Source organism: Gasterosteus aculeatus, chromosome 1, assembly GCF_964276395.1.
Source record: "Gasterosteus aculeatus chromosome 1, fGasAcu3.hap1.1, whole genome shotgun sequence".
In the NCBI taxonomy this organism is placed as follows: Eukaryota; Metazoa; Chordata; class Actinopteri; order Perciformes; family Gasterosteidae; genus Gasterosteus; species Gasterosteus aculeatus.
Window position 1 is genome coordinate 15,744,849 of NC_135688.1, and position 18,610 is coordinate 15,763,458.

Here is an 18,610-nt window from a genome sequence, read left to right on the forward strand (position 1 = left end):
GCGCAGAACCTACTTTTATTTCCTTCATTCAATGCCTTCATGGTAAAGTGTACATGGTTCTAGGACTGAATAGAAAACAAGGCAACCGATGCAAAGAAGAGTTGTAACCTACTATCAAGTCAGTTGCCAGACCAGACGCTCATCCATTGGGTGTTAAATAGACTGTAACAAATCATGGGATTAAGCTCGACGACGAGCCGGAGCACAAGTTTGAACATGCGTCCGTGGAAACGGCTTCCCTTATTTTCAGCACTCTTGCCCTTTCTTGTCGAGTTTGTGGGTGTTGGTTAAGGCTGGTTAAGGCTTAAACGTCATTAAGCTCACCATTGTATGGTGTAATGACTCTGAACGTGCTCGCAGGCCAAAGAAAACAGATTTCAGGCAAAACCTGCAGTGAAGTATTGTGAGTCAAAGTCTGCTCCTTGCTGAGGAGACAGTTTGCACGGATGCACTCTTACTTGAACATTGCTCCTTGTATAAATACAATACAAGGAGTATATGAAAAGGAAGGCGGAGCTTATTTGTCTGGACTGGTTGTTTCTACTGGACACATTCTGGATTCAGCGACACTTAAATAAGTTAAACAAGAGCATCCAGATGAACAGTGTCTGTGTTGTCCCCTCTCATCTTCAACCCATTTGGTGAGAAGACACACCAACGTCCCTCCTCAAATAACGTCAGTGGGCTTTCTCTTGTCCTTTTGAGAGAATCTTTTAAGCACACCTCTGCTTCTGCTGCAGGCGTCATCATGCACCAACGCTGAGCATATTTCTGTCTTTTTGTCTAGTATAACAAGGAGGCGATGCATGACTGTACAGGACCCGAGACGTCACGTTCACATCCATGTTCAGAGCACCTTGTTGAAAGGCTCAAGAATGCATGCCTGCATAGAACCAGAAACCTGCAGTTAAACCAAAAAAGGGTTTCTCTTCAGATGAGTTTGGGCTTCCTCCACCTCTTGGAGCAAGTCCTTGCAGGTCGACCAAGAGGCGAATCCAGACATGCTGGTGGAGGAGGGGCAACTGAACTCACATCAATAATCCCTGCATCTTTTTTTTTAAATTTCACACAAGAAAATAGTAGAGGACAACTAAGATGTTGCTGTATAGTTCAAGAACCAATCATGAAACGGGAACTAAAGCAAAAGTAAAGTTCAGGGTAGACGCACTTGCAACAGAAAGCAAGACGTCCTCTGGCAACGTTTCACCTTGTTGAGCCAGTAGGTTGAGTCAACTGCATAAGATATAATCGTCCTTTCTGCAGCCATCAAAGAAAGACACACCTTCAACGTTGCGACACGTTTCTCTATGAAAACATTTCCTGTCCCTATTTATCAGCCGCTCAGTGCATCACATGCTAACGCTTCTTAACACACTGCACCCACTTAGATAATCAGTACGTTAACAACGGCTTTATTTGGTTCACTGCCAAGTTTCATCCCAAAATAGCTTCCATCAATTTATACTTTTATTACATAAGATAAATACAGAATAAATACATTTGAAAAGAAATACACAGTGTAAGTTTTGTATAGAATTGTAAGAAGGCATTTATTTTTCATAGGTGAATTATTAAAAACAATGGAAGCCAGTATCATTTTTTAAAGGCACACATATCTATTTTATAACAATGTGATCTTGTCAAGGCAGATTGCAAAAACATACCAAACAACTTTTAACAGCAACTAAAAAATGATGTTTGGTCCAATTCTGCTGAGAGGTTGTATTGCCTCCACAGTTCAGTGCTGCCGATCTCTTAGATCTTATATCGTCCATTAGGACATTCGTAGCTCTAAAGGGGACTAGACTCATTTTACTGGGCGATGAAGTGGTTGTGATCCCAGTCCGACAGCTGCAATGCACGGACGGGACAGACGACCACTCTGGACCACGTGCCTAGTGTCAGGGTTTCTTCTGGTACCGAGAGCGGCTGTTTGATGCACGATGCTTCTTATGGTTTGTGACTCTCACTTCCCCTGTCTGAAAACAGTAGAAGAGCAGAGCAATAGAACCCTGTTTGTAGCAACGAATCACTTACAAAGTTCATACTCACACAGGGCGCATCGATAAGTGCGAGACCACACGAGCCGGCGTCAGACCCCACGTGCTCCCGCACACCTACAAGGAGCAACAAGCGGGAGTGGATGTTGGATGTAGAAATGACGGCACGTTTGGTGGCCTGACACGAACAGCCTGTGCAAAGCGCTCACGGTGCAGTCGCTGGTTGAGTCTGTCCAGAGAGAAGAGGATGTTCTGCTCTTCCAAGGAAATTCCAGCGAGTCCCTCCTTTCGGCTGCGCTGCTGCGCTGTGCCAGGCCTCTGTGTTTGGGCTGTTTCCACGGCAGCAACCATGTCCGATTCCTCCACCAGGCCTCCAGGATGACCTCCGGCCAGGTGTAACTGGGCCGCACTGTCCAAACCTACCGAAAGAAAAGGTTTTGTTTGTAGTGGCTTTTCACACACGTCCAATAAAGATGTGCTGTTATCTTTATAAATTTCACAATGTCCTGGAAAAAGATATTGAGAAGTGTATTGGCTCAGACTTTCCATTGAACTAATATTGATTCTTTTTTTGTTAAAAACTGTACCTTCATATGGACAGGCCATGTTGTAGGTACTGGAAAATGGTCCGACTGGTATAGTCTGTCCCTTTGGCTACACAGAATAAATTAAACATTACATAATAGCAATGTAGCCTAGAGTACACTGCAAAGAAGATATCGGTGATGGACATAAAGCACAAAAAACAGGTACAGCAAGTTTAACAAAAACATTACGCATCAACGCCATCCATCCGGAAAGTCCTGCTCGGGAGACATAAATCGTGACGTCTAGTTAGCTTTATAAACAATAGGTACGCCATGAAAAGGGGCCGCAATAAAACTCATTCAACAAGTTCAAACACACCCATTTACTGAACTTGCTTTCCTGCAGAGCGCCTGCGTGCGTGTACCTGAGAGGGCGACGGAACCCTCCTGTTCCCCGAGCCGGGAGGCGGACGGCTCTGCTCCACGCAGAGTTTCCTCACAACAAGGTCCAGGGCCTGTCTTTGAAGCATGTTTTTTGCTGAAAGAAGATGTATTTGCTGAATTTATTAGAATTACATTAACAAAAAACACACACTTACATAAACATAAAATACTTTGGGGTCATCTAGAGAGGAGACATAACAAGATAGTTTCCGTCTTAATCCGGCAAAACAAAGAGAATTGAAGATCAAAAAAGGAGATGATGATGATGAGCTTGTGAATAAGAACGACATGTGTGCATTATCTTACTACTTTATAATGTTGCACTGTAATTGCATTACATTCAAATCCTTAGCATTTATTTATCCATTTAAAAATCTCACATCTCAGCAGACTACTTTACCCTCCTTGGTGGCTAAGGCACTGCGGACACCGTGCCAGAGCTGTGAGATCTCCTCATCCGTGGGAGTGCAAGCTAAACAGTGGCCTTTGTCGTTGCACACCATCCCTCTCCTTCTGCGGCCGCAGCCCTGACTTTGCTGACGGCCTGAGCTGGGCGGGCCCTTCGTCTTGCCCTTTGAGGCGGAGTGGGTGCGCGAGGGTGGCAGCGGTGTGTACATAACAGTGCTATCTGTTCTCACGGCGTCACGTGTGTGAGGTGGTCCTTCGGCCTCCTGCTCGGCCTCAGCGTGTTTACGGTTGACACTGCAACGCTCTGCGCCATATGGTGCCTTAGCGAGGCTCGCCCTCCGTTCCCCTTCCATCTTCGGGGGTGGGCGGGGCACGATTAGCCCCCCCTGGGTTTTGGCAATCTGACTCACCTCGGTGGCAGACTGAGGTCGTATGACGGTGCCCTTTCTAGTCCGCGAGGAAACGGGACCCCCTCCAGCTCGGGCCGGGCGCTCTCTCTGGGGGACCTTGGGGCCAGCGGTCCTGGTGCCGCAGCGCGGCACCTTGACCTCCTCCGCTTGCTCTTGAGGCAAGCTGACTTGAACCCCAACATCTGCCCACGCTTGCTTTGTAAAGTGATAACCAGTGGAGGCCGCAGGGGTCACGCCGGGTATGGTCTTCGTAGCCCCTGAGACTGTAGTGAGACTTAGCTGGTGGTCCTTTGAGTAGTTATTTGAGTAGGAGTGATTGGAAGATGCTCCTTTCATCTGTTCCATTGTGTTCTGCTCTTTGCCCTCTTTCTCCACATGCTCCTCATCAAACCAACGCAGCTTCTTTTTCACAGCGGTGTGTCCCTCCACTCCCTTACTTTTTGTCCTCGCCAATTCAACGCTGTCCCTGATGGCTAAGGCTACTTGTTTTGCAAAAATCAAATGTCCTGGGGCAAACCCACTCGTGGTTTCCCCCGGCATGTACCAGGATGGCTTTTTGAGGATTCCTTTAATGAATCGCACGGAACGAGACGTCCTCCCAGCAACAGGCACGTTTTCAGCTTCCCCCTCAGGACACCCAAGGCCCGTAAGAGTATCTGACTGAACGTCTGACAAGCATGCGCGCTGCAGCGATGCTGCATCAACAGGCTCCTCACTTTTGGGCTGTGAGTTTGAAACCTTATTAAGGTTGTTCACGGAAGCACGCAGGTCTTTCTGCGGTAACAGATTGTGATTGTCTTTTTCTGTAAGAGTTGTCTCTCGGGATGCATTATCTGTCGCGCTAACGTTCAGGAAAATATTGGGCTTCGGGGGCGGCCCACACAAAATGTCTTTGCTGTTGTCATTTTGAGCAGGCAAAAGAATTTCTGTCGCTGACGGATGCTTTAATTGTCTGTCGTGGAGGACGTTGTTCTGCCCGAGTCCTAACAGAGCCTCCTGTCTAAGACATGAAGAATCGAGTGTTGTGTTGCCGGGGGCAACTCTGTTTGTTGCAATGACGTTGTCACTGGGACTGTTTTGTGAGTTCACCCCAAACTGCTCTGGGCCTGCAGTAGCAACCTCACAAAGAGTGAACAAGTTGCAGTTGTGCAGAGTCTGCGTTTTAGGCGTGAACCCCCACGACGCTTCGGACACATGCAGCTTATTGTCAGGCCCCTCGGAGTTGGTGCGTTTCTTTTGCTCAGGTTCATGCAATTTATCAGCAAGAAGTATCATGGATGAGAATGAAGTTAGGTCTGATGTTGGACACAAATCATTTTGCTTTCTCGGGTCTGGACGGGGCTTCTCTGAGTCGAGCACGACCGGCGAATTGGAATACTGTAGATGTTTTATGCTGTGGTTCTCATTCTCTAAACTGTCCTTACTTGAAAAGCTTTCAGAATTGCTGCAATCAGACACTTGGCTGTCCTGAGATGTGAAAACAAAGAGAGGAGGTGATGAGTAGAAAATAATATGATTCACATCTTCCATATACAGATGTGAAACAGATCTACAATAAAAGTGGTTATTGGTTGGGGAGGAGAAAAACATTTGATTGGTTATAACTGGGTGGTTATGAGATTCCATTCCAGTTTCTTGGGTCATGTTAAATCAGGTGTCTGTACTAGAAGGTGAACCGTATGCCAGGATCAACAAAGCTGAGAACTGTTGTTGCTAAATTGAAGACGGCATGTAACCATTTCTGCTTTTTGCAGAAAGAATAAATTGTAAACTGGACATGTACTCGAATAAGGTAGGATTGTCTCCTTTTCGGGGCAATACTGGATCGGTACATTCAAACTAATTATTATTATTTAATTCTTTAAGGAGACTCCTTCGAGCAGATCAACTAAGGTCCCACTCAAAAGAGTTTTCACGCAGCTATTCGTTTCACAGAGGATGGGTGCTGAAGCCTGTAACAGCCTAAACGTGTGTAAAGGGGTTGTGTCACACTGCTGCCCCCTAGAGGTCCACTTTAAAAACAGGCATTTGAACTGCCCAACATGGAAGCCATGTGAGTACTTGACATAATCATTGACAAAGATGTGTTGATGAATTGTAGACTGAGCAACCTTTAAGCAGCAGACAATGGTCACTTCATTGAAGCACATTTCTGGATTTAAACTTTATCAAAAAAAGGTTAAAGAAAACCAAACCTTTTTGTTATTGTGACCAAGAGCAAAGTTAAACGCTGGCGTCGTCTTCATTCCAGACATGCAAATATAAAAGGGTCGGGTATGTGTGTTAGCGACCGAGCAGGTGAGGAAATAAGTGCAATAAAGGAGAGCGGTGACGTGTTTCCTGCACATTTAAATGAAACAACACACCTGAGGACTGAGATTGTGTGTCTTTTCCCTTTGTGGACAGCTGTTGAAGCAAGTCCTGCTCTGCTCGTGGAGCAGTTTGGTGTAGGCCTCCACAGCGGAGAGCGCCTGGCGGGGACACGGAGTGCAGCTTCTTCAACAGAAAGCAGGACAACATGAACCATTAAACACGCCGGTTACGCAAATCAAATCAAAAATTACAAATGAAAAGTTAGGATGAGTAGGTGTGCACACTGAAAGCAGCGGCAGGGACACATGGATGAGCCTTTTTTTTTTTTTTTTTACCTGCTAATGTTAGAGTTGCCCGACAAGAAAGAGAACTGCGAGGAGCCTTGAATTTGATTGAGCGCGTCTTCGATATTCGGGACATTTCTTCTAAAAGCTAGAACAGCATGAAGAAAAGCATCCAGAGAGGGGAAAGGGTTACGACTGCTAGTGTGTTACGTCTCTGTCCGAAAGCCCATGAGTTGGATAGGTCACTGACATTGCCTGCGTCTCTGAGAGGGGGGCAAGTGGGCCCTTTGGAAGCGCTCAGTTGCATCCTGTACTCGCTGCCTGCGTTGCAGCAGGATGTTCTCGGTCAGCTGTTGCTCCTGCACGTCCCGCTGCTTCTGCCTTTGCTCCAGAGCCCTGGAGCCACGAGAGAGAGAGAAAGAGAGAGAGAGAGAGAGAGAGAGAGAGAGAGAGAGAGAGGCACATTGTGATTGATTCAATGCTGACAGGCCACGTTTTACATACAGAAACCGGAGACCTCTCATCGAGATATATTTCAACACATTCATCAATAAGTTAAAGCTTCCACTCAAGAGCGAGGCTCACGGAGGAAGCCGATAAGAATATCGGGCCAATCGAGTTCAGCATTAATGGGTTTTTAAATGGGAAAAATATGGTAATCACCGTCAACAAAAGTAGTTTACCTTTTCAAACAGCGAGAACCAGGATAAAAATGAACAATTTAGATGACAGATTGATTTTCATTGAAAATGTACGGATTCTTTATGCTCTTATGAATGTTTTTATCTTAGTTCGTTCAAGTTTCGGCTTCAACATTTTAAAGGAATTGAATTGGAGAGTGATGAGGTGAACATTGAAGAGCAGGAGTTGTACAAAAGCATTATTGTACATTATTTTGGTTACAAGCAAGAAATTGTTATATTGCAATTATTTATTTATTGATATTCTGTCCCACTCCAAACATCAGTATATCCTAACAGTTATCAGTTGGACATAAAACGCATATAATACCGCTTAGTTTTTTCGACAGACACGATCTTCTTTATTTAAGGAACAATGATCAGCTTTGCACAACTATTACACAATAAATATGTTTTCCATCTACGACTATCCGTATGTAACTATTCCCTATTTCTAGCTCTTAGTTTAAAAACAGTAAAACACACTTTTAGCTACTGCTAATCAACTTAGATGTAAAAGTCGTCATACCTGTACAGGACTTGAGCAGCTAGGAGAGGTGACGCTGCAGTCACTGCACCCTCACACAACATATCTATTTCCAGGTCTAGACTACAAAATCCTGTCAACACCATCCATCCCCCAAAGGTGCAAAGCCAGAACCATAAGCTGCTGCCAATGAGGGGAACGCCGTCCACCAGCAAAAGCACCATCTACTTCCAGGAAGAAATGGAAGGTGCTTTTTGACCCCATTGAGAACTGGCGCAGTTCTGGGCAGATTTGGGCTTCCGACTAAAATAAAGATAAAAACAACGATGCATAATTAATGTGCACACAAAACTGACCTCCGGCGCCGGTTGGTTTCCAGGGAGAACTTGCGAGCTCGGGATCGGCATAACTTTTGCTCTTCAACCAAAAGCTGTCTCTCATCTTCGAGGCCTCCATTGGTTCCCAGCCTGGGATTTCTGGGAGTGAGCAGCTAAGGAGAGCGGCTACGACTGGCCGAGGGACATTTGCACCCACACGCGGTATTAAGCTGTGACTTGGGAGCATGAAATCATCTCATAAGTCCCACAGGCTGGTCGACAGTGGCGGAGAGGGACAAAGTACGTCTACGATTTTGAGCTGCTTGTACATTAATTGAGTAGTTCCATCTAATGTTAAACTTTTAAAATGGAATTATTGTTGCTTAAAATCCACCTGTTAATCATTATAGATTTGATTCATTACGTTCTGTTCTTAATTCCACACACATAGCACGTTTACCTTTGGTACTTTGAGTGGACTATATATTAATTCTAGCTTCAATACTTTTGGAGACGTTTCAATCTTTAATATCATTGTGGAGATCAAAAAGTATTAGGGGAGATTTTAAACACCTCGGTACTGTTTCCTTTAGTTAGTTTCTCTTAATAACACACGTGTAAGAGTTAAGTTATACGTGTAGTAGGCTACACATTCCCATAATCGCTACAGGATAAAAGGATACGAGTGGTAGAAGAAGGCGCCCTGAACATCTTGCATCCTCCGAGGCTGCCGATCCGGGTTGACACCGGGCGGACACACAGGTCCAGCTCCCCGCGAGGATGCTAGCTGGATGCTAACTGGGCTCGGCTAACGTCAGCGGAACTCCGTCCGAACTCCCCCGACCCGGTTCAGGGCGAAGACGAGCATGGCAGCGGACGGACGAGGAAATGTTTGTATCCACATTGCGACCACTTCTTCCGAAGAGAGAAGTCGGCAGCGTCTTCCGTGACGTTTACAATAATATTCGGAAAAGGGACGGCCGAGGTGCGTCGTTTGTAGCCGCTTCGCCCGACGCCGTGTGTTGTGCAGTCGTACCTGCGCCATAGCAACAGGAGACGCGGTTCCTTGACAACGGGGAACGGAGGTGGTTTTCCGTCGGTGAAAAAACCGACCGTGTCCAGCAGAGGGCTCAACATGGGGCATTGTTGCCTTCAGGTACACCTAGAAGTGTCCGAAAATGTGCTTCTTCACAGGAGAATCTACACAAAAAAAGAAAACAAGCCAAAGGGACTGATACAAGCAGAATGCTAGAGAGCGTCGGACGATATAGTGTTGATTTTACAGCTGAGGTCCAAAAGCTTGTGTTTCTAAGAGAGGCTTCATTTGATTTGTGAATGCACGAACAACAACCTTTTCAGCCATAACCTCGTTCTATTTGCGTATTCAAATGTATGTGTATGGTGAACTATGGCCTATCGACGCTTTCCTTATCATTCCATGTGCATGTGGTAATTGTTTCTGCATAGTTTGTGTCCCTCATTAAACTCAAAGGTGCGTTATTGTGACCTGTTACACATGACGGCACCGTGACTTAAGAGGATTTGGGAAAACCTTTTTCGCAGATTGTTTATGCTGTTACATTGACGGGGTTACTCCACCGATTAATACATTAACAACGCGGCAGCTGCCGGTTAGAGTAAAAATGCTCCCGCACCTTCCTGCAGCGTGCACACTTTCCGCGCATTGTGCAGCCAAGCGCCTCCTAACCTCCTCCCTCAAATTATGACACAAAGGTCACAGCACAACAGTTCGGCAAAGTTATTAAATATGGACACATCTGTCGAAAATTCTTTCAAATGAAATTAAGATAAAAACCCAATTTAAAAGCAGGCAAAAGCCATATTGTAGGTTATAAAAGGCAAGCAAGAAGCTGCTGGGGAAAAGCGCCCACTGGGCGCGCAGAGGCAGCAGCGTCAGCATCAGGACCCAAGGTGGGACGAAGGGTAGCGCCGGGCGGACAGGTGCTCAAGCGGCGGCTGTGAATAGACTGAGAGGCACAGTTACGGATTTTCTACCACGTGAAAGTGAAGTTATTTGGCGCATCGGTCCTCTGCGAGGTGAGTGGGACATCCTGTCAAGACTTTGATTTGTTTACATTTGAGACATTGAAGATGATTCATGGAGACGAGGAAATCGAATGTCGGTGTTTTGGTGGAGCGTGCACGCGCAGACAAGCTTCAGGCCCATGATATTCCTGAAGAAACAACAAACAGTGTGACATTACTTGGTGATCTCATCATGCGGTGTCCTGTTTTTCGAGTCTCCTTGCGTGCCTCTCCTTATCATGTGCACACTGCTGCCTTCCTCTCTGCCCGAAGGAGCAGACTGACAGACAACACATCTTTTTGTTCAGCCACCCTACATGTTTAGTGCGAATGCACACAGCTCAACTAACGCCGTTATTTGTGGGACATTTTAATTATTGGAGTAGTATTGTTACCGCCAGTTTTGTACTCTATCTGCCACAGCGTTTTTACTTTTTTTTTGTTTTTTTTCACCTGCCCTGATGGAGAAGAGCAGCAGAACAAAAATCAACAAGGGATCGTTAGAAAGCTACCAACAACTGTGAGAACTTATGTTATTGATCCATTTTCTTTGTGGTTTTAAGACATGAATTTCATTTCATCTGATATAGATCACGCCAAAGATGGATCATTTGTCAGTATTATATCTTTCTCTATATAGTGCTGTGGGCGCTTATTAGTTATATAAAATCTTATTAACACTAATTAGAATTGAATGAAGGGATGTTGTCATCATCCATCATCATCATCTGTGCTGAATTAGCTCCCGAGATAACCGCGTTATTCAAATGTATTTAGGACGTACAGAAAGTAGATTTATTTGTTTGACGATGACACGAAATATATTATACATAGATGGTCACTGTTGTTTTAGTCGTATCAGTAAATACACGTCGTCAATTTATGATATTCTGATGTTATGCACCACATACAGGTTATAGTTGTAAAATGCATCTGGTCAACTATCACGTTGGCTGGACAGTTCAAGTCCATGAAATGAAGGAGAGCAGATGATGAGTCTGTGGGTGGTGTCACACATGTAGCGCAATTCAGCTGAGACCAGCTGTCCTTCGATAGGTCGTTGCTGTCTGCTTTTGGAACAATAGACTGAGCTGATGCTACTTTACCGTAAACAGTTAATAAAATAAGTCAGTTCTATGAAAAAGAGCCCTAAAATCCTGAAAACGTCACTTTTCAGTGCTCGCTAACATAGAACTGCATATCTCACAAGCCAGTCAGTTTTTTTTTCCATGGAGTATCTCCACCCAAAGCTTGAGTACTGCCTTCACAAAAGAGACGTCACTCGTCATATGATTGGGCTACAACCCTTACACAGTGAAATGCAATCAGCACCGTCCCAAAGGCTCATTCGCTGCCACACAACAGTGCCCACAAATGAATGTCTATGTTCTGTCATCTTTTATTTCAAGCAGTACCTTCTACAACCCTTCATTAGCACAGCTCCAGTAACACTGAACGTCACAGTCTGTAGGCCAGGACCTTGTCTCATCTATCAGGCCTTGTACCAATGTGCGCCACATCCTTTTCACAAGCCCATCGGAGCAGACTGGGCTTTTTGGGAGGGCTTAAAGGGACATGCACAGGGTGTTTCAGGCAGCGGGTGTAGATGGTTATGGTCAGACAGGCAGGGAAATAATGAGGAACATGCAAACATGTTATTTTAAGATATATGTTGGGTAGGTAGAAAAAAACCAATAGTACATCTAACACATGGATTGAGTATTTTGGTATACATGAATACATTTGCACAGATATGCATGGTCTGCATCCATATGTTTACCCATGTTTAGGTGGAGGAATGAGGGGGGAACCATGACCCTGCAGCAAGTTGGTGCCCGACCCCGGCGACAAGTATTTCGGGGAGCCGGTTACCTGTATCACGCCGAATCCTCCTCCTGCCTTTCCACCACGGAGGAACTCTTCTTAGAAGCCGCAGAATACGGCAACACTCCCGAAGTGAGGCGCATGCTGGAGGAGCTGCCGGAGCTCGACGTCAACTGTGTCAACTACATGGGCCAGAATGCACTGCAGCTGGCGGTTGCCAACGAGCACCTAGAGGTGATTAAGCTCCTGCTCAGGAAGAAGGACCTCTCTAGAATAGGAGATGCTTTGCTGTTGGCCATCAGCAAAGGCTACGTCCGTATCGTGGACGCCATATTGAGCCACCAGGCCTTTGCGGACGGGGAGAGGCTGACCAACAGACCGAGCCAGGCAGACACGCACGATGACTTCTTTGCTTACGACGAGGATGGCACGCGTTTCTCTCAAGACATCACTCCAATCATCCTGGCCTCTCAGTGCCACGAGTATGAAATCGTTCATATACTCCTCACGAAAGGGGCCCGGGTGGAGCGGCCCCATGATTACTTCTGCCAGTGCGTGGCCTGCAGCGAGCAGCGGAGGCATGACTCGTTCAGCCATTCACAATCCCGCATTAACGCTTATAAATGTCTGGCCAGTCCGGCGTATCTGTCCCTCTCCCATGAGGACCCAGTGATGGCGGCTCTGGAGCTGAGCAACGAGCTCGCAGTACTGGCCGACATTGAGAAGGAGTTCAAGGTACTAAGAAAACTGCACCTTATTGTCCTATAGTCCTCTCGCTGGTTGCAATTAGAACAGGGTTTGAGGTTTGTCATTGGGGTATTGGTTGATTCATAAAAGTATATGAATGAGGAGATGTTGCCTTTGTCTGTTACAGAATGATTACAAGAAATTATCCATGCAGTGCAAAGACTTTGTGGTGGGAGTCCTGGATTTGTGTCGGAACACGGAGGAGGTGAAGGCCATCTTAAATGGGGACATCGAATCAAGTCAAAGCTCTGAGACCTTGGGCAGACAAAACCTTATCAGGTTAAAACTTGCAATCAAATATGAAGTTAAAAAGGTAAGCATGTGAGAAACGCATTTTCTTCTGAGGGTTAGAATTGATGCACATGTACTCACGTTGAACATCTCTCTCACACACATATTGCCGATGCCGAAGTTTGTGGCACATCCAAACTGCCAGCAGCAACTCCTGTCCATCTGGTACGAAAACTTGTTGGGACTACGTCAGCAAACCACAGCAGTGAAGAACCTTCTCGTCCTCGGTGTAGCTGCTGGGTTGCCTGTGTTGTCTTTTATTTACTGGGTAGCACCATCAAGTAAGGTGAGTTTAAAAAAATCTGTGCATTGTTTTTAACGTAAAGGGAAAAAAAATTCTGTGCCTTTAATTCTGTTCAGTGCGTAATCAGTGTGATTTGATGTGACAGCGGCTCAGCTGGTGATAGGATCAGCTGCAGGCCACCATTTCTCTTCGCCACCAGTGGGCGGACAGAAACGGAACTACTTCGTTTAGCTGATTCCCAACTATGGCATTCTGCCTCTTTATGAGACCCCCTAGTGTGACTTTTGTAAGAGACTGGGAAACTCAGCATGCTAGATTGCAGGAAACACACGCTTAGGTTTTCTCGTGTGCACATTTTTAAGGGTCCTTGAGCGAGACACTGAATCCCAAGTTTCATCCTTAGCGCTTCCTCAACACAGCCAAATATTGAAGTTACTGTTGGACTCTGACAATACTCTACTGTTGCTCCATGTCTGCCAGTTGTTTCAATTGGCCAATTTTTCTAAAACATTAGCCCAACAAAAAGGTTATACGGCGACCATTTGTCTTTGTTTATCAGCTTGTGGAGCTGCATGATCAATGAAGCTTTAAAAACACCATTAACCGGCAACGTGGTGATGTGTCTTCTTCTGGTCTGGATGACTGGTTTATATATTGTTGGCCATGCTGCAGCTCTGTTTCGTGTTTTTATCTGACGCTTGGATTGATGAGCTGTCAGTGCCCGTCAGCACCCCGAACAATGAAAAAAATAATTTAGTGCAGCTCAAAATAGTGTTTGTTCTCCGTCAGGTGGGGAGACTCATGTGTGGACCTTTCCTGAAGTTCGTGGCCCATGCAGCCTCCTTCATGATGTTTCTCTGCCTGCTGGTCCTGAACGCAGCAGACCGTTTGGGGGGAACATCGCTGCTGCCCAACATGACAACCCACGATTACCCCTCTCAACTGTTTCGTATGAAGACCACCCCCTTCACCTGGATGGAGATTCTCATCATATCCTGGGTCATAGGTCATGAGTGTAAACCCTGCCCCACCCACCCACCGTATCCCTTTCACAACTAGCTTTGGCTACTTTTTTTTGGAGGTAGAAAAGTACATTACATTTATTTTGTAATGGTAATTTATTCCACTAGCATCTTCCTCCCACACAGTTAAAATGATAACACTCAGCTGTGCTCACAGGGTCAAGGATATGACATGTCATTGGTGCGTTCTAAATCTCCTAACATCTATCATGCAAGGAAATTGCACCTCATAGATTTTTATGTAATCTTACCACCTGTGCTACAGTAAATCATACCGGTAAAGACTTTTGTAAAGACGACAAAATGGCAAGGTGACATTTTCACTTATCTCAGCAGGCGAGGCCTTGGAGCGATTTATCAAACTTGATTTTCCACTATACAGCGTTGGTATATTATGTGATATGACTACAGATTCATGTGATCATGTGTATATATGTTCGCCATTATTTCATTTGAGAGAGAATACAACAAATGTAAAACAAATTTGTCTTTATGTGTATTCGTACAGGAAAGATCTGGGAAGAATGCAAAGATATTTGGGCGCAGGACATCCGGGAATACCTCTCCGAACCCTGGAACCTTCTTGACTTCAGTATTTTAGCCATTTTCATGACCTCTTTCATTGCCCGATTAATGGCTTTCTGGCATGCATATTCTGCCCAGTGTTATGTCGACATGCACTTTATTGACCTGTCCAACATGACCTTGCCCTCTGAGATACAGTACTTCCAGCTGGGTAAGTGTCGACCGACGAAAACATCTGTATTATAAGTTGTAGTATTTCAGTAGAGTGTTTTTCTTTCCATATAAAGCTAACCTTAAAGACTTTTAGACTTTGATTTTAGGTTGCGTCAGTTTTACACTGGAATTTTGTTTTACATTTGTTCTGCCAAGTTGTGTATGGTATCATCAGAGCCTTGATTTTCTGGCGCATTCATTATCAAAATAACCAGGCTAAATTCCCTGTATGAGCTTGTCTGGTAGTGTCTAAAATGGATTGAAGGTTTACAGCATTTAAAACAGTCACATTCAGCATCCGTCTATTTGCAGCCCGGATCAACTGGATGCCCTCAGACCCGCAGCTTATTTCTGAGGGCCTCTACGCGATAGCAGTTGTGCTCAGTTTCTCCCGCATTGCATACATCCTGCCTGCCAATGAGAGCTTCGGGCCGCTGCAGATCTCTCTGGGAAGAACAGTGAAAGACATCTTTAAGTTCATGGTGATTTTCACAACGGTTTTCGTGGCCTTCATGGTGGGGATGTTCAATCTGTACTCGTACTACCTCGGAGCCAAGTACAACGATGCCTTCACGACGTAAGTGTAAACTGCAGGCTGTTGCCTAAAAAAGCTTTGAAAATGTTCAACATATTCTCCAATTGTTCTTTTAGATACATACATTCATCTGTGTCCAATTGTTATGACATAATCGGTCGCACGACACATATTTAATTCCAATTTCTCTATTGCTCCAGGCTTGAAGAGAGTTTTAAGACGTTGTTTTGGGCCATCTTCGGCTTGTCAGAAGTGAAATCGGTGGTCATTAACATCGACCATAAATTCATTGAGAACATAGGCTATGTTCTGTATGGGGTCTACAACATCATCATGGTGATCGTCTTGCTCAATATGCTCATTGCCATGTTCAACAGCTCCTTCCAGGAAATAGAGGTACGCCCTACCAATCCGTACGGTATTCATGTTTGTGACGCGTATGACAGAAGGGAAGTTCTACGCTTCCTTTTGGTCCTGTGTACGTTCCATAATTGGGTTGCACGATAGCAGTGCAGATTTAATTATTAATTATATGGATGTTGCACAATGGAAATGCAATCTGCAAACTTCCTGTAGCTCAACAAATGTTTCCTTTGGCTCTCGCCGTTTCCTCTCTGCGGCTGCAGGATGACTCTGATGTTGAGTGGAAGTTTGCCAGAGCAAAGCTCTGGTTCTCGTACTTTGAGCAAGGTGGGACCCTGCCTGTCCCCTTTAACCTGGTTCCCAGTCCCACGTCTGTCATTTCCTTCTTGTTGGGAATAAGAGAATTCCTCTGGCATGTACCTGAAGACCAAAGTGGAGAAAATTCAATCGACGAGATGGAGCTCAGCAAGGTGAGGCATCAGCTGCTGACACAGACGATAATTCATGCAATGAAATGACTATGACCCACTTGGTGGATATAGATGTATGTACATTCTTTGAAAAAAGCCTACAGGGCCCTCTTGTGTCACGTTTAGAAGTTGCAGAGTGTTCCTTGGAAGCATGGTTTCAAAGGGCTTCTTTTCCTTCCTCTTGTTGTTTCTGACCTTAGCTGAGGCAACAGGAAGACCTGAGTGTGGAAGCATCTCTTTGTCCAACCCGTCACCAAGTAAAACAATTTCTTCCTAATTATGATTAACCTAAACTCAGCTGTTTAGTGAAAATAGATGCTGCAATGCTAGGACCTTATTTTAGCACCTGGACACATTGAGGTATTGAAAAAGATTTTCTGTGTCTAATAATCACACATCCTGATTAAACAAGTTGGCAGCTGTTTTTTTCTCTTGAACCAGCTCTACATTTTAGGAACAATTACCTCAACGGGTTAAGACTGAAATCCTCTGTTCCTAATCTCAGAATATAATGAATCGCCTCATCAAAAGATACATCTTAAAAGCACAGAGAGTTAAAGATAATGATGAAATTAATGAAGGTGAGTTCAACTAACTCTTTGGATGAAGCTGTACTTTTCCTCTTTGCATCACTGATTACCAAGCAGTTTCTTTGACGCTGTTCCACTTGCTGCCCCTAAGGTGAACTGAAGGAAATTAAACAGGACATCTCCAGTCTCCGCTACGAGCTGCTGGAAAGGACGGACCACGACACGGAGAGGCTGGCAAAACTCATCAGCCAACTGGGAGGAGTCATGCATGCTCGGGAGGGAGAGGAGAAGAAGAATGAGCCAACTATACTGTCTTAGAAACAATTAAAAAAAGATTGGATATGTATTTACTTGACACATTGCTGTCTCCTCGTTAATGGGGCGTTCAGTCAAAGTGGCACACATTAGCCACTGACAAATTAAAATTAATATTCTTTATTTCTAATAAAAAAAGTGGTCAACATGTCTCTACCTTTGAGAACAACTCATTAAATTTTCTTTTTACGCTGTCATCGTTGATGCACACTTAATCGTGGTGGCACTAATGGATTTTGAATTTTGTTGCACAAATATGCACTAATGACTGGTAACATATGATGGTGCTGCCAGTTACCAGCTGTTTGTGGTTTGATTTTGAGGCCATCTTTTTCCGTCTGCAGTAGAAAAACCTGTTCAAATAAATATGCATTAAAAAGAAGCAGATGTTTGGATGTGTCAGGTTCACAAGTCGGATTTAATATCCAAATAAATGAAGACTTGTTGATGATTAGTGCCCTTAGAGAATTCTTTGAAGCAAAAGCATATGAGAGGTATCTTCAAATCAATCAACAGGACTCTGGTTTACATTAACTTTAACGTATTTTATGTGCGTGTTATTAGGACGATGGTCACTTAAGCAAAATATAATTAAAATGTGTTGATTGTCTTCACATCATGGCGTACAAAGGTTTTATGGGTTTTTAAAAACCATTAGAGCAGACGCTGATGTGCTCTCCCTCTCTCTTCCGCCCTGTGTAGAAAGGTAAATGTGTGAGAACACTCTGACCTGTCAGGTAGACAAACAGCATCAAGGGTCGGGCCAAAAGCTAAAAATACATTTAAGTCTCGGAACAGAGGTGCTGTGAAGCATTTATACAGAATAAAACTAAGGCACGTGGCCGTTATTTTAACAGTGACATAATAGCAACACAACTATTTCCTTTGAGAAGAATATTGTGGGTTCACAACAAAGCATTTATATATCTGCAATATTAGAAATGTGATTAAAAAACATACAAGAAGGTGGGAGCTGCCTGAGGAATTCAAGACTGGTGCACCATGAACCATGAGCGTCACAGTAACAGATTAGAAACTGTGTCTGAAAAGTAGACATTACAACATTTAAAGAACACATCTTGTAGATTTGAATGTGAAGCAGTTGTCCAACAGTTATGTCAGGCCACAGCATGAGAACCCTCTCTGATATTGGCAAACGAATGACGTAGGTCGAAATCAGGGCCAAGGCCTCTGTGTGCATCATAGGTACATGAATCAGCAACATCCACACTCAGCTGATTAACTCCAACAGTAGAAGCACCCGTTGTTATCCGGCCGAGATAACAGATGGAAATTAGTCGGGTAATGAGGTGACTAGAGGGCCGAATGTGTTGGAGAAATGTATAGGATGGCAACGCAGATGATGCGTTGGCGAATAGTTTTCAGTTTCAATAAATCAAATTTATTTAAGTGCATTTGGTCAATTAAAGAGCAAGTTTCGGAGGTAAACATCAAATGTGAAAAATAAAAAATATCTCCAATGCGAACAATAAGTGCGATCTTTCTAAAATATTTTCTTTTATCTTTGATTTTATTACTCTGCATTAACTTAAATTGTGCCTAATTAAACAGCTGGTTGTCACTTCGATGGAAGTAGTACAAAGTAGTATAAAAC

The 18,610-nt window shown here is 44.4% G+C and overlaps 2 protein-coding genes across 5 annotated transcripts; one reads left to right on the forward strand and one right to left on the reverse strand.

The window, feature by feature from the left end:
* Positions 1 to 1,524: 1,524 nt before the first annotated feature.
* cep126 (centrosomal protein 126) lies at positions 1,525 to 9,121 on the reverse strand. 3 transcript variants are annotated; one of them, XR_005712172.2, is made up of 11 exons: positions 8,554 to 9,120; positions 7,910 to 8,029; positions 6,637 to 6,782; positions 6,438 to 6,534; positions 6,156 to 6,285; positions 3,352 to 5,256; positions 2,953 to 3,065; positions 2,588 to 2,654; positions 2,210 to 2,419; positions 2,053 to 2,117; positions 1,525 to 1,979 (listed from the first exon to the last, which is right to left on the reverse strand). XR_005712172.2 is itself a non-coding variant. In XM_040175639.2 (11 exons), exons 1-11 carry the CDS (start codon positions 8,586 to 8,588, stop codon positions 1,902 to 1,904), a joined length of 2,946 nt encoding a protein of 981 aa, XP_040031573.2. In that variant the 5' UTR covers positions 8,589 to 9,121; the 3' UTR covers positions 1,525 to 1,901. The 3 variants fall into 3 exon arrangements, 2 of the variants coding, with proteins under 2 accessions (XP_040031573.2, XP_040031576.2); XM_040175639.2 differs by having other exon boundaries at positions 3,372 to 5,256; positions 8,554 to 9,121; XM_040175642.2 differs by having other exon boundaries at positions 3,372 to 5,256; positions 6,156 to 6,282.
* On the forward strand, positions 8,987 to 17,374 carry trpc6b (transient receptor potential cation channel, subfamily C, member 6b). 2 transcript variants are annotated; one of them, XM_040175669.2, is made up of 12 exons: positions 8,987 to 10,436; positions 11,707 to 12,475; positions 12,615 to 12,800; positions 12,900 to 13,064; positions 13,812 to 14,028; positions 14,553 to 14,780; positions 15,095 to 15,359; positions 15,518 to 15,713; positions 15,944 to 16,150; positions 16,351 to 16,407; positions 16,656 to 16,731; positions 16,832 to 17,374. In XM_040175669.2, exons 1-12 carry the CDS (start codon positions 10,378 to 10,380, stop codon positions 16,996 to 16,998), a joined length of 2,592 nt encoding a protein of 863 aa, XP_040031603.2. In that variant the 5' UTR covers positions 8,987 to 10,377; the 3' UTR covers positions 16,999 to 17,374. The 2 variants fall into 2 exon arrangements, with proteins under 2 accessions (XP_040031603.2, XP_040031604.2); XM_040175670.2 differs by having other exon boundaries at positions 9,582 to 9,928.
* The last annotated feature ends 1,236 nt before the right edge of the window (positions 17,375 to 18,610 follow it).

Excerpts from the sequence above, each read along its gene's own strand:
- trpc6b (XM_040175669.2), top strand. The coding sequence starts at position 10,378 with ATGGAGAAGAGCAGCAGAACAAAAATCAACAAGGGATCGTTAGAAAGC. Across the intron at positions 14,029-14,552 it reads CATCATATCCTGGGTCATAG|GAAAGATCTGGGAAGAATGC; the intron begins GTCATGAGTGTA and ends GTATTCGTACAG. Across the intron at positions 16,408-16,655 it reads TTTGTCCAACCCGTCACCAA|AATATAATGAATCGCCTCAT; the intron begins GTAAAACAATTT and ends TCCTAATCTCAG.
- cep126 (XM_040175639.2), bottom strand. The coding sequence starts at position 8,588 with ATGCAAGATGTTCAGGGCGCCTTCTTCTACCACTC. Across the intron at positions 8,030-8,553 it reads GGCGCCTTCTTCTACCACTC|AAATCCCAGGCTGGGAACCA; the intron begins GTATCCTTTTAT and ends GCTCACTCCCAG. Across the intron at positions 2,118-2,209 it reads ACTCAACCAGCGACTGCACC|GTGTGCGGGAGCACGTGGGG; the intron begins GTGAGCGCTTTG and ends TGCTCCTTGTAG.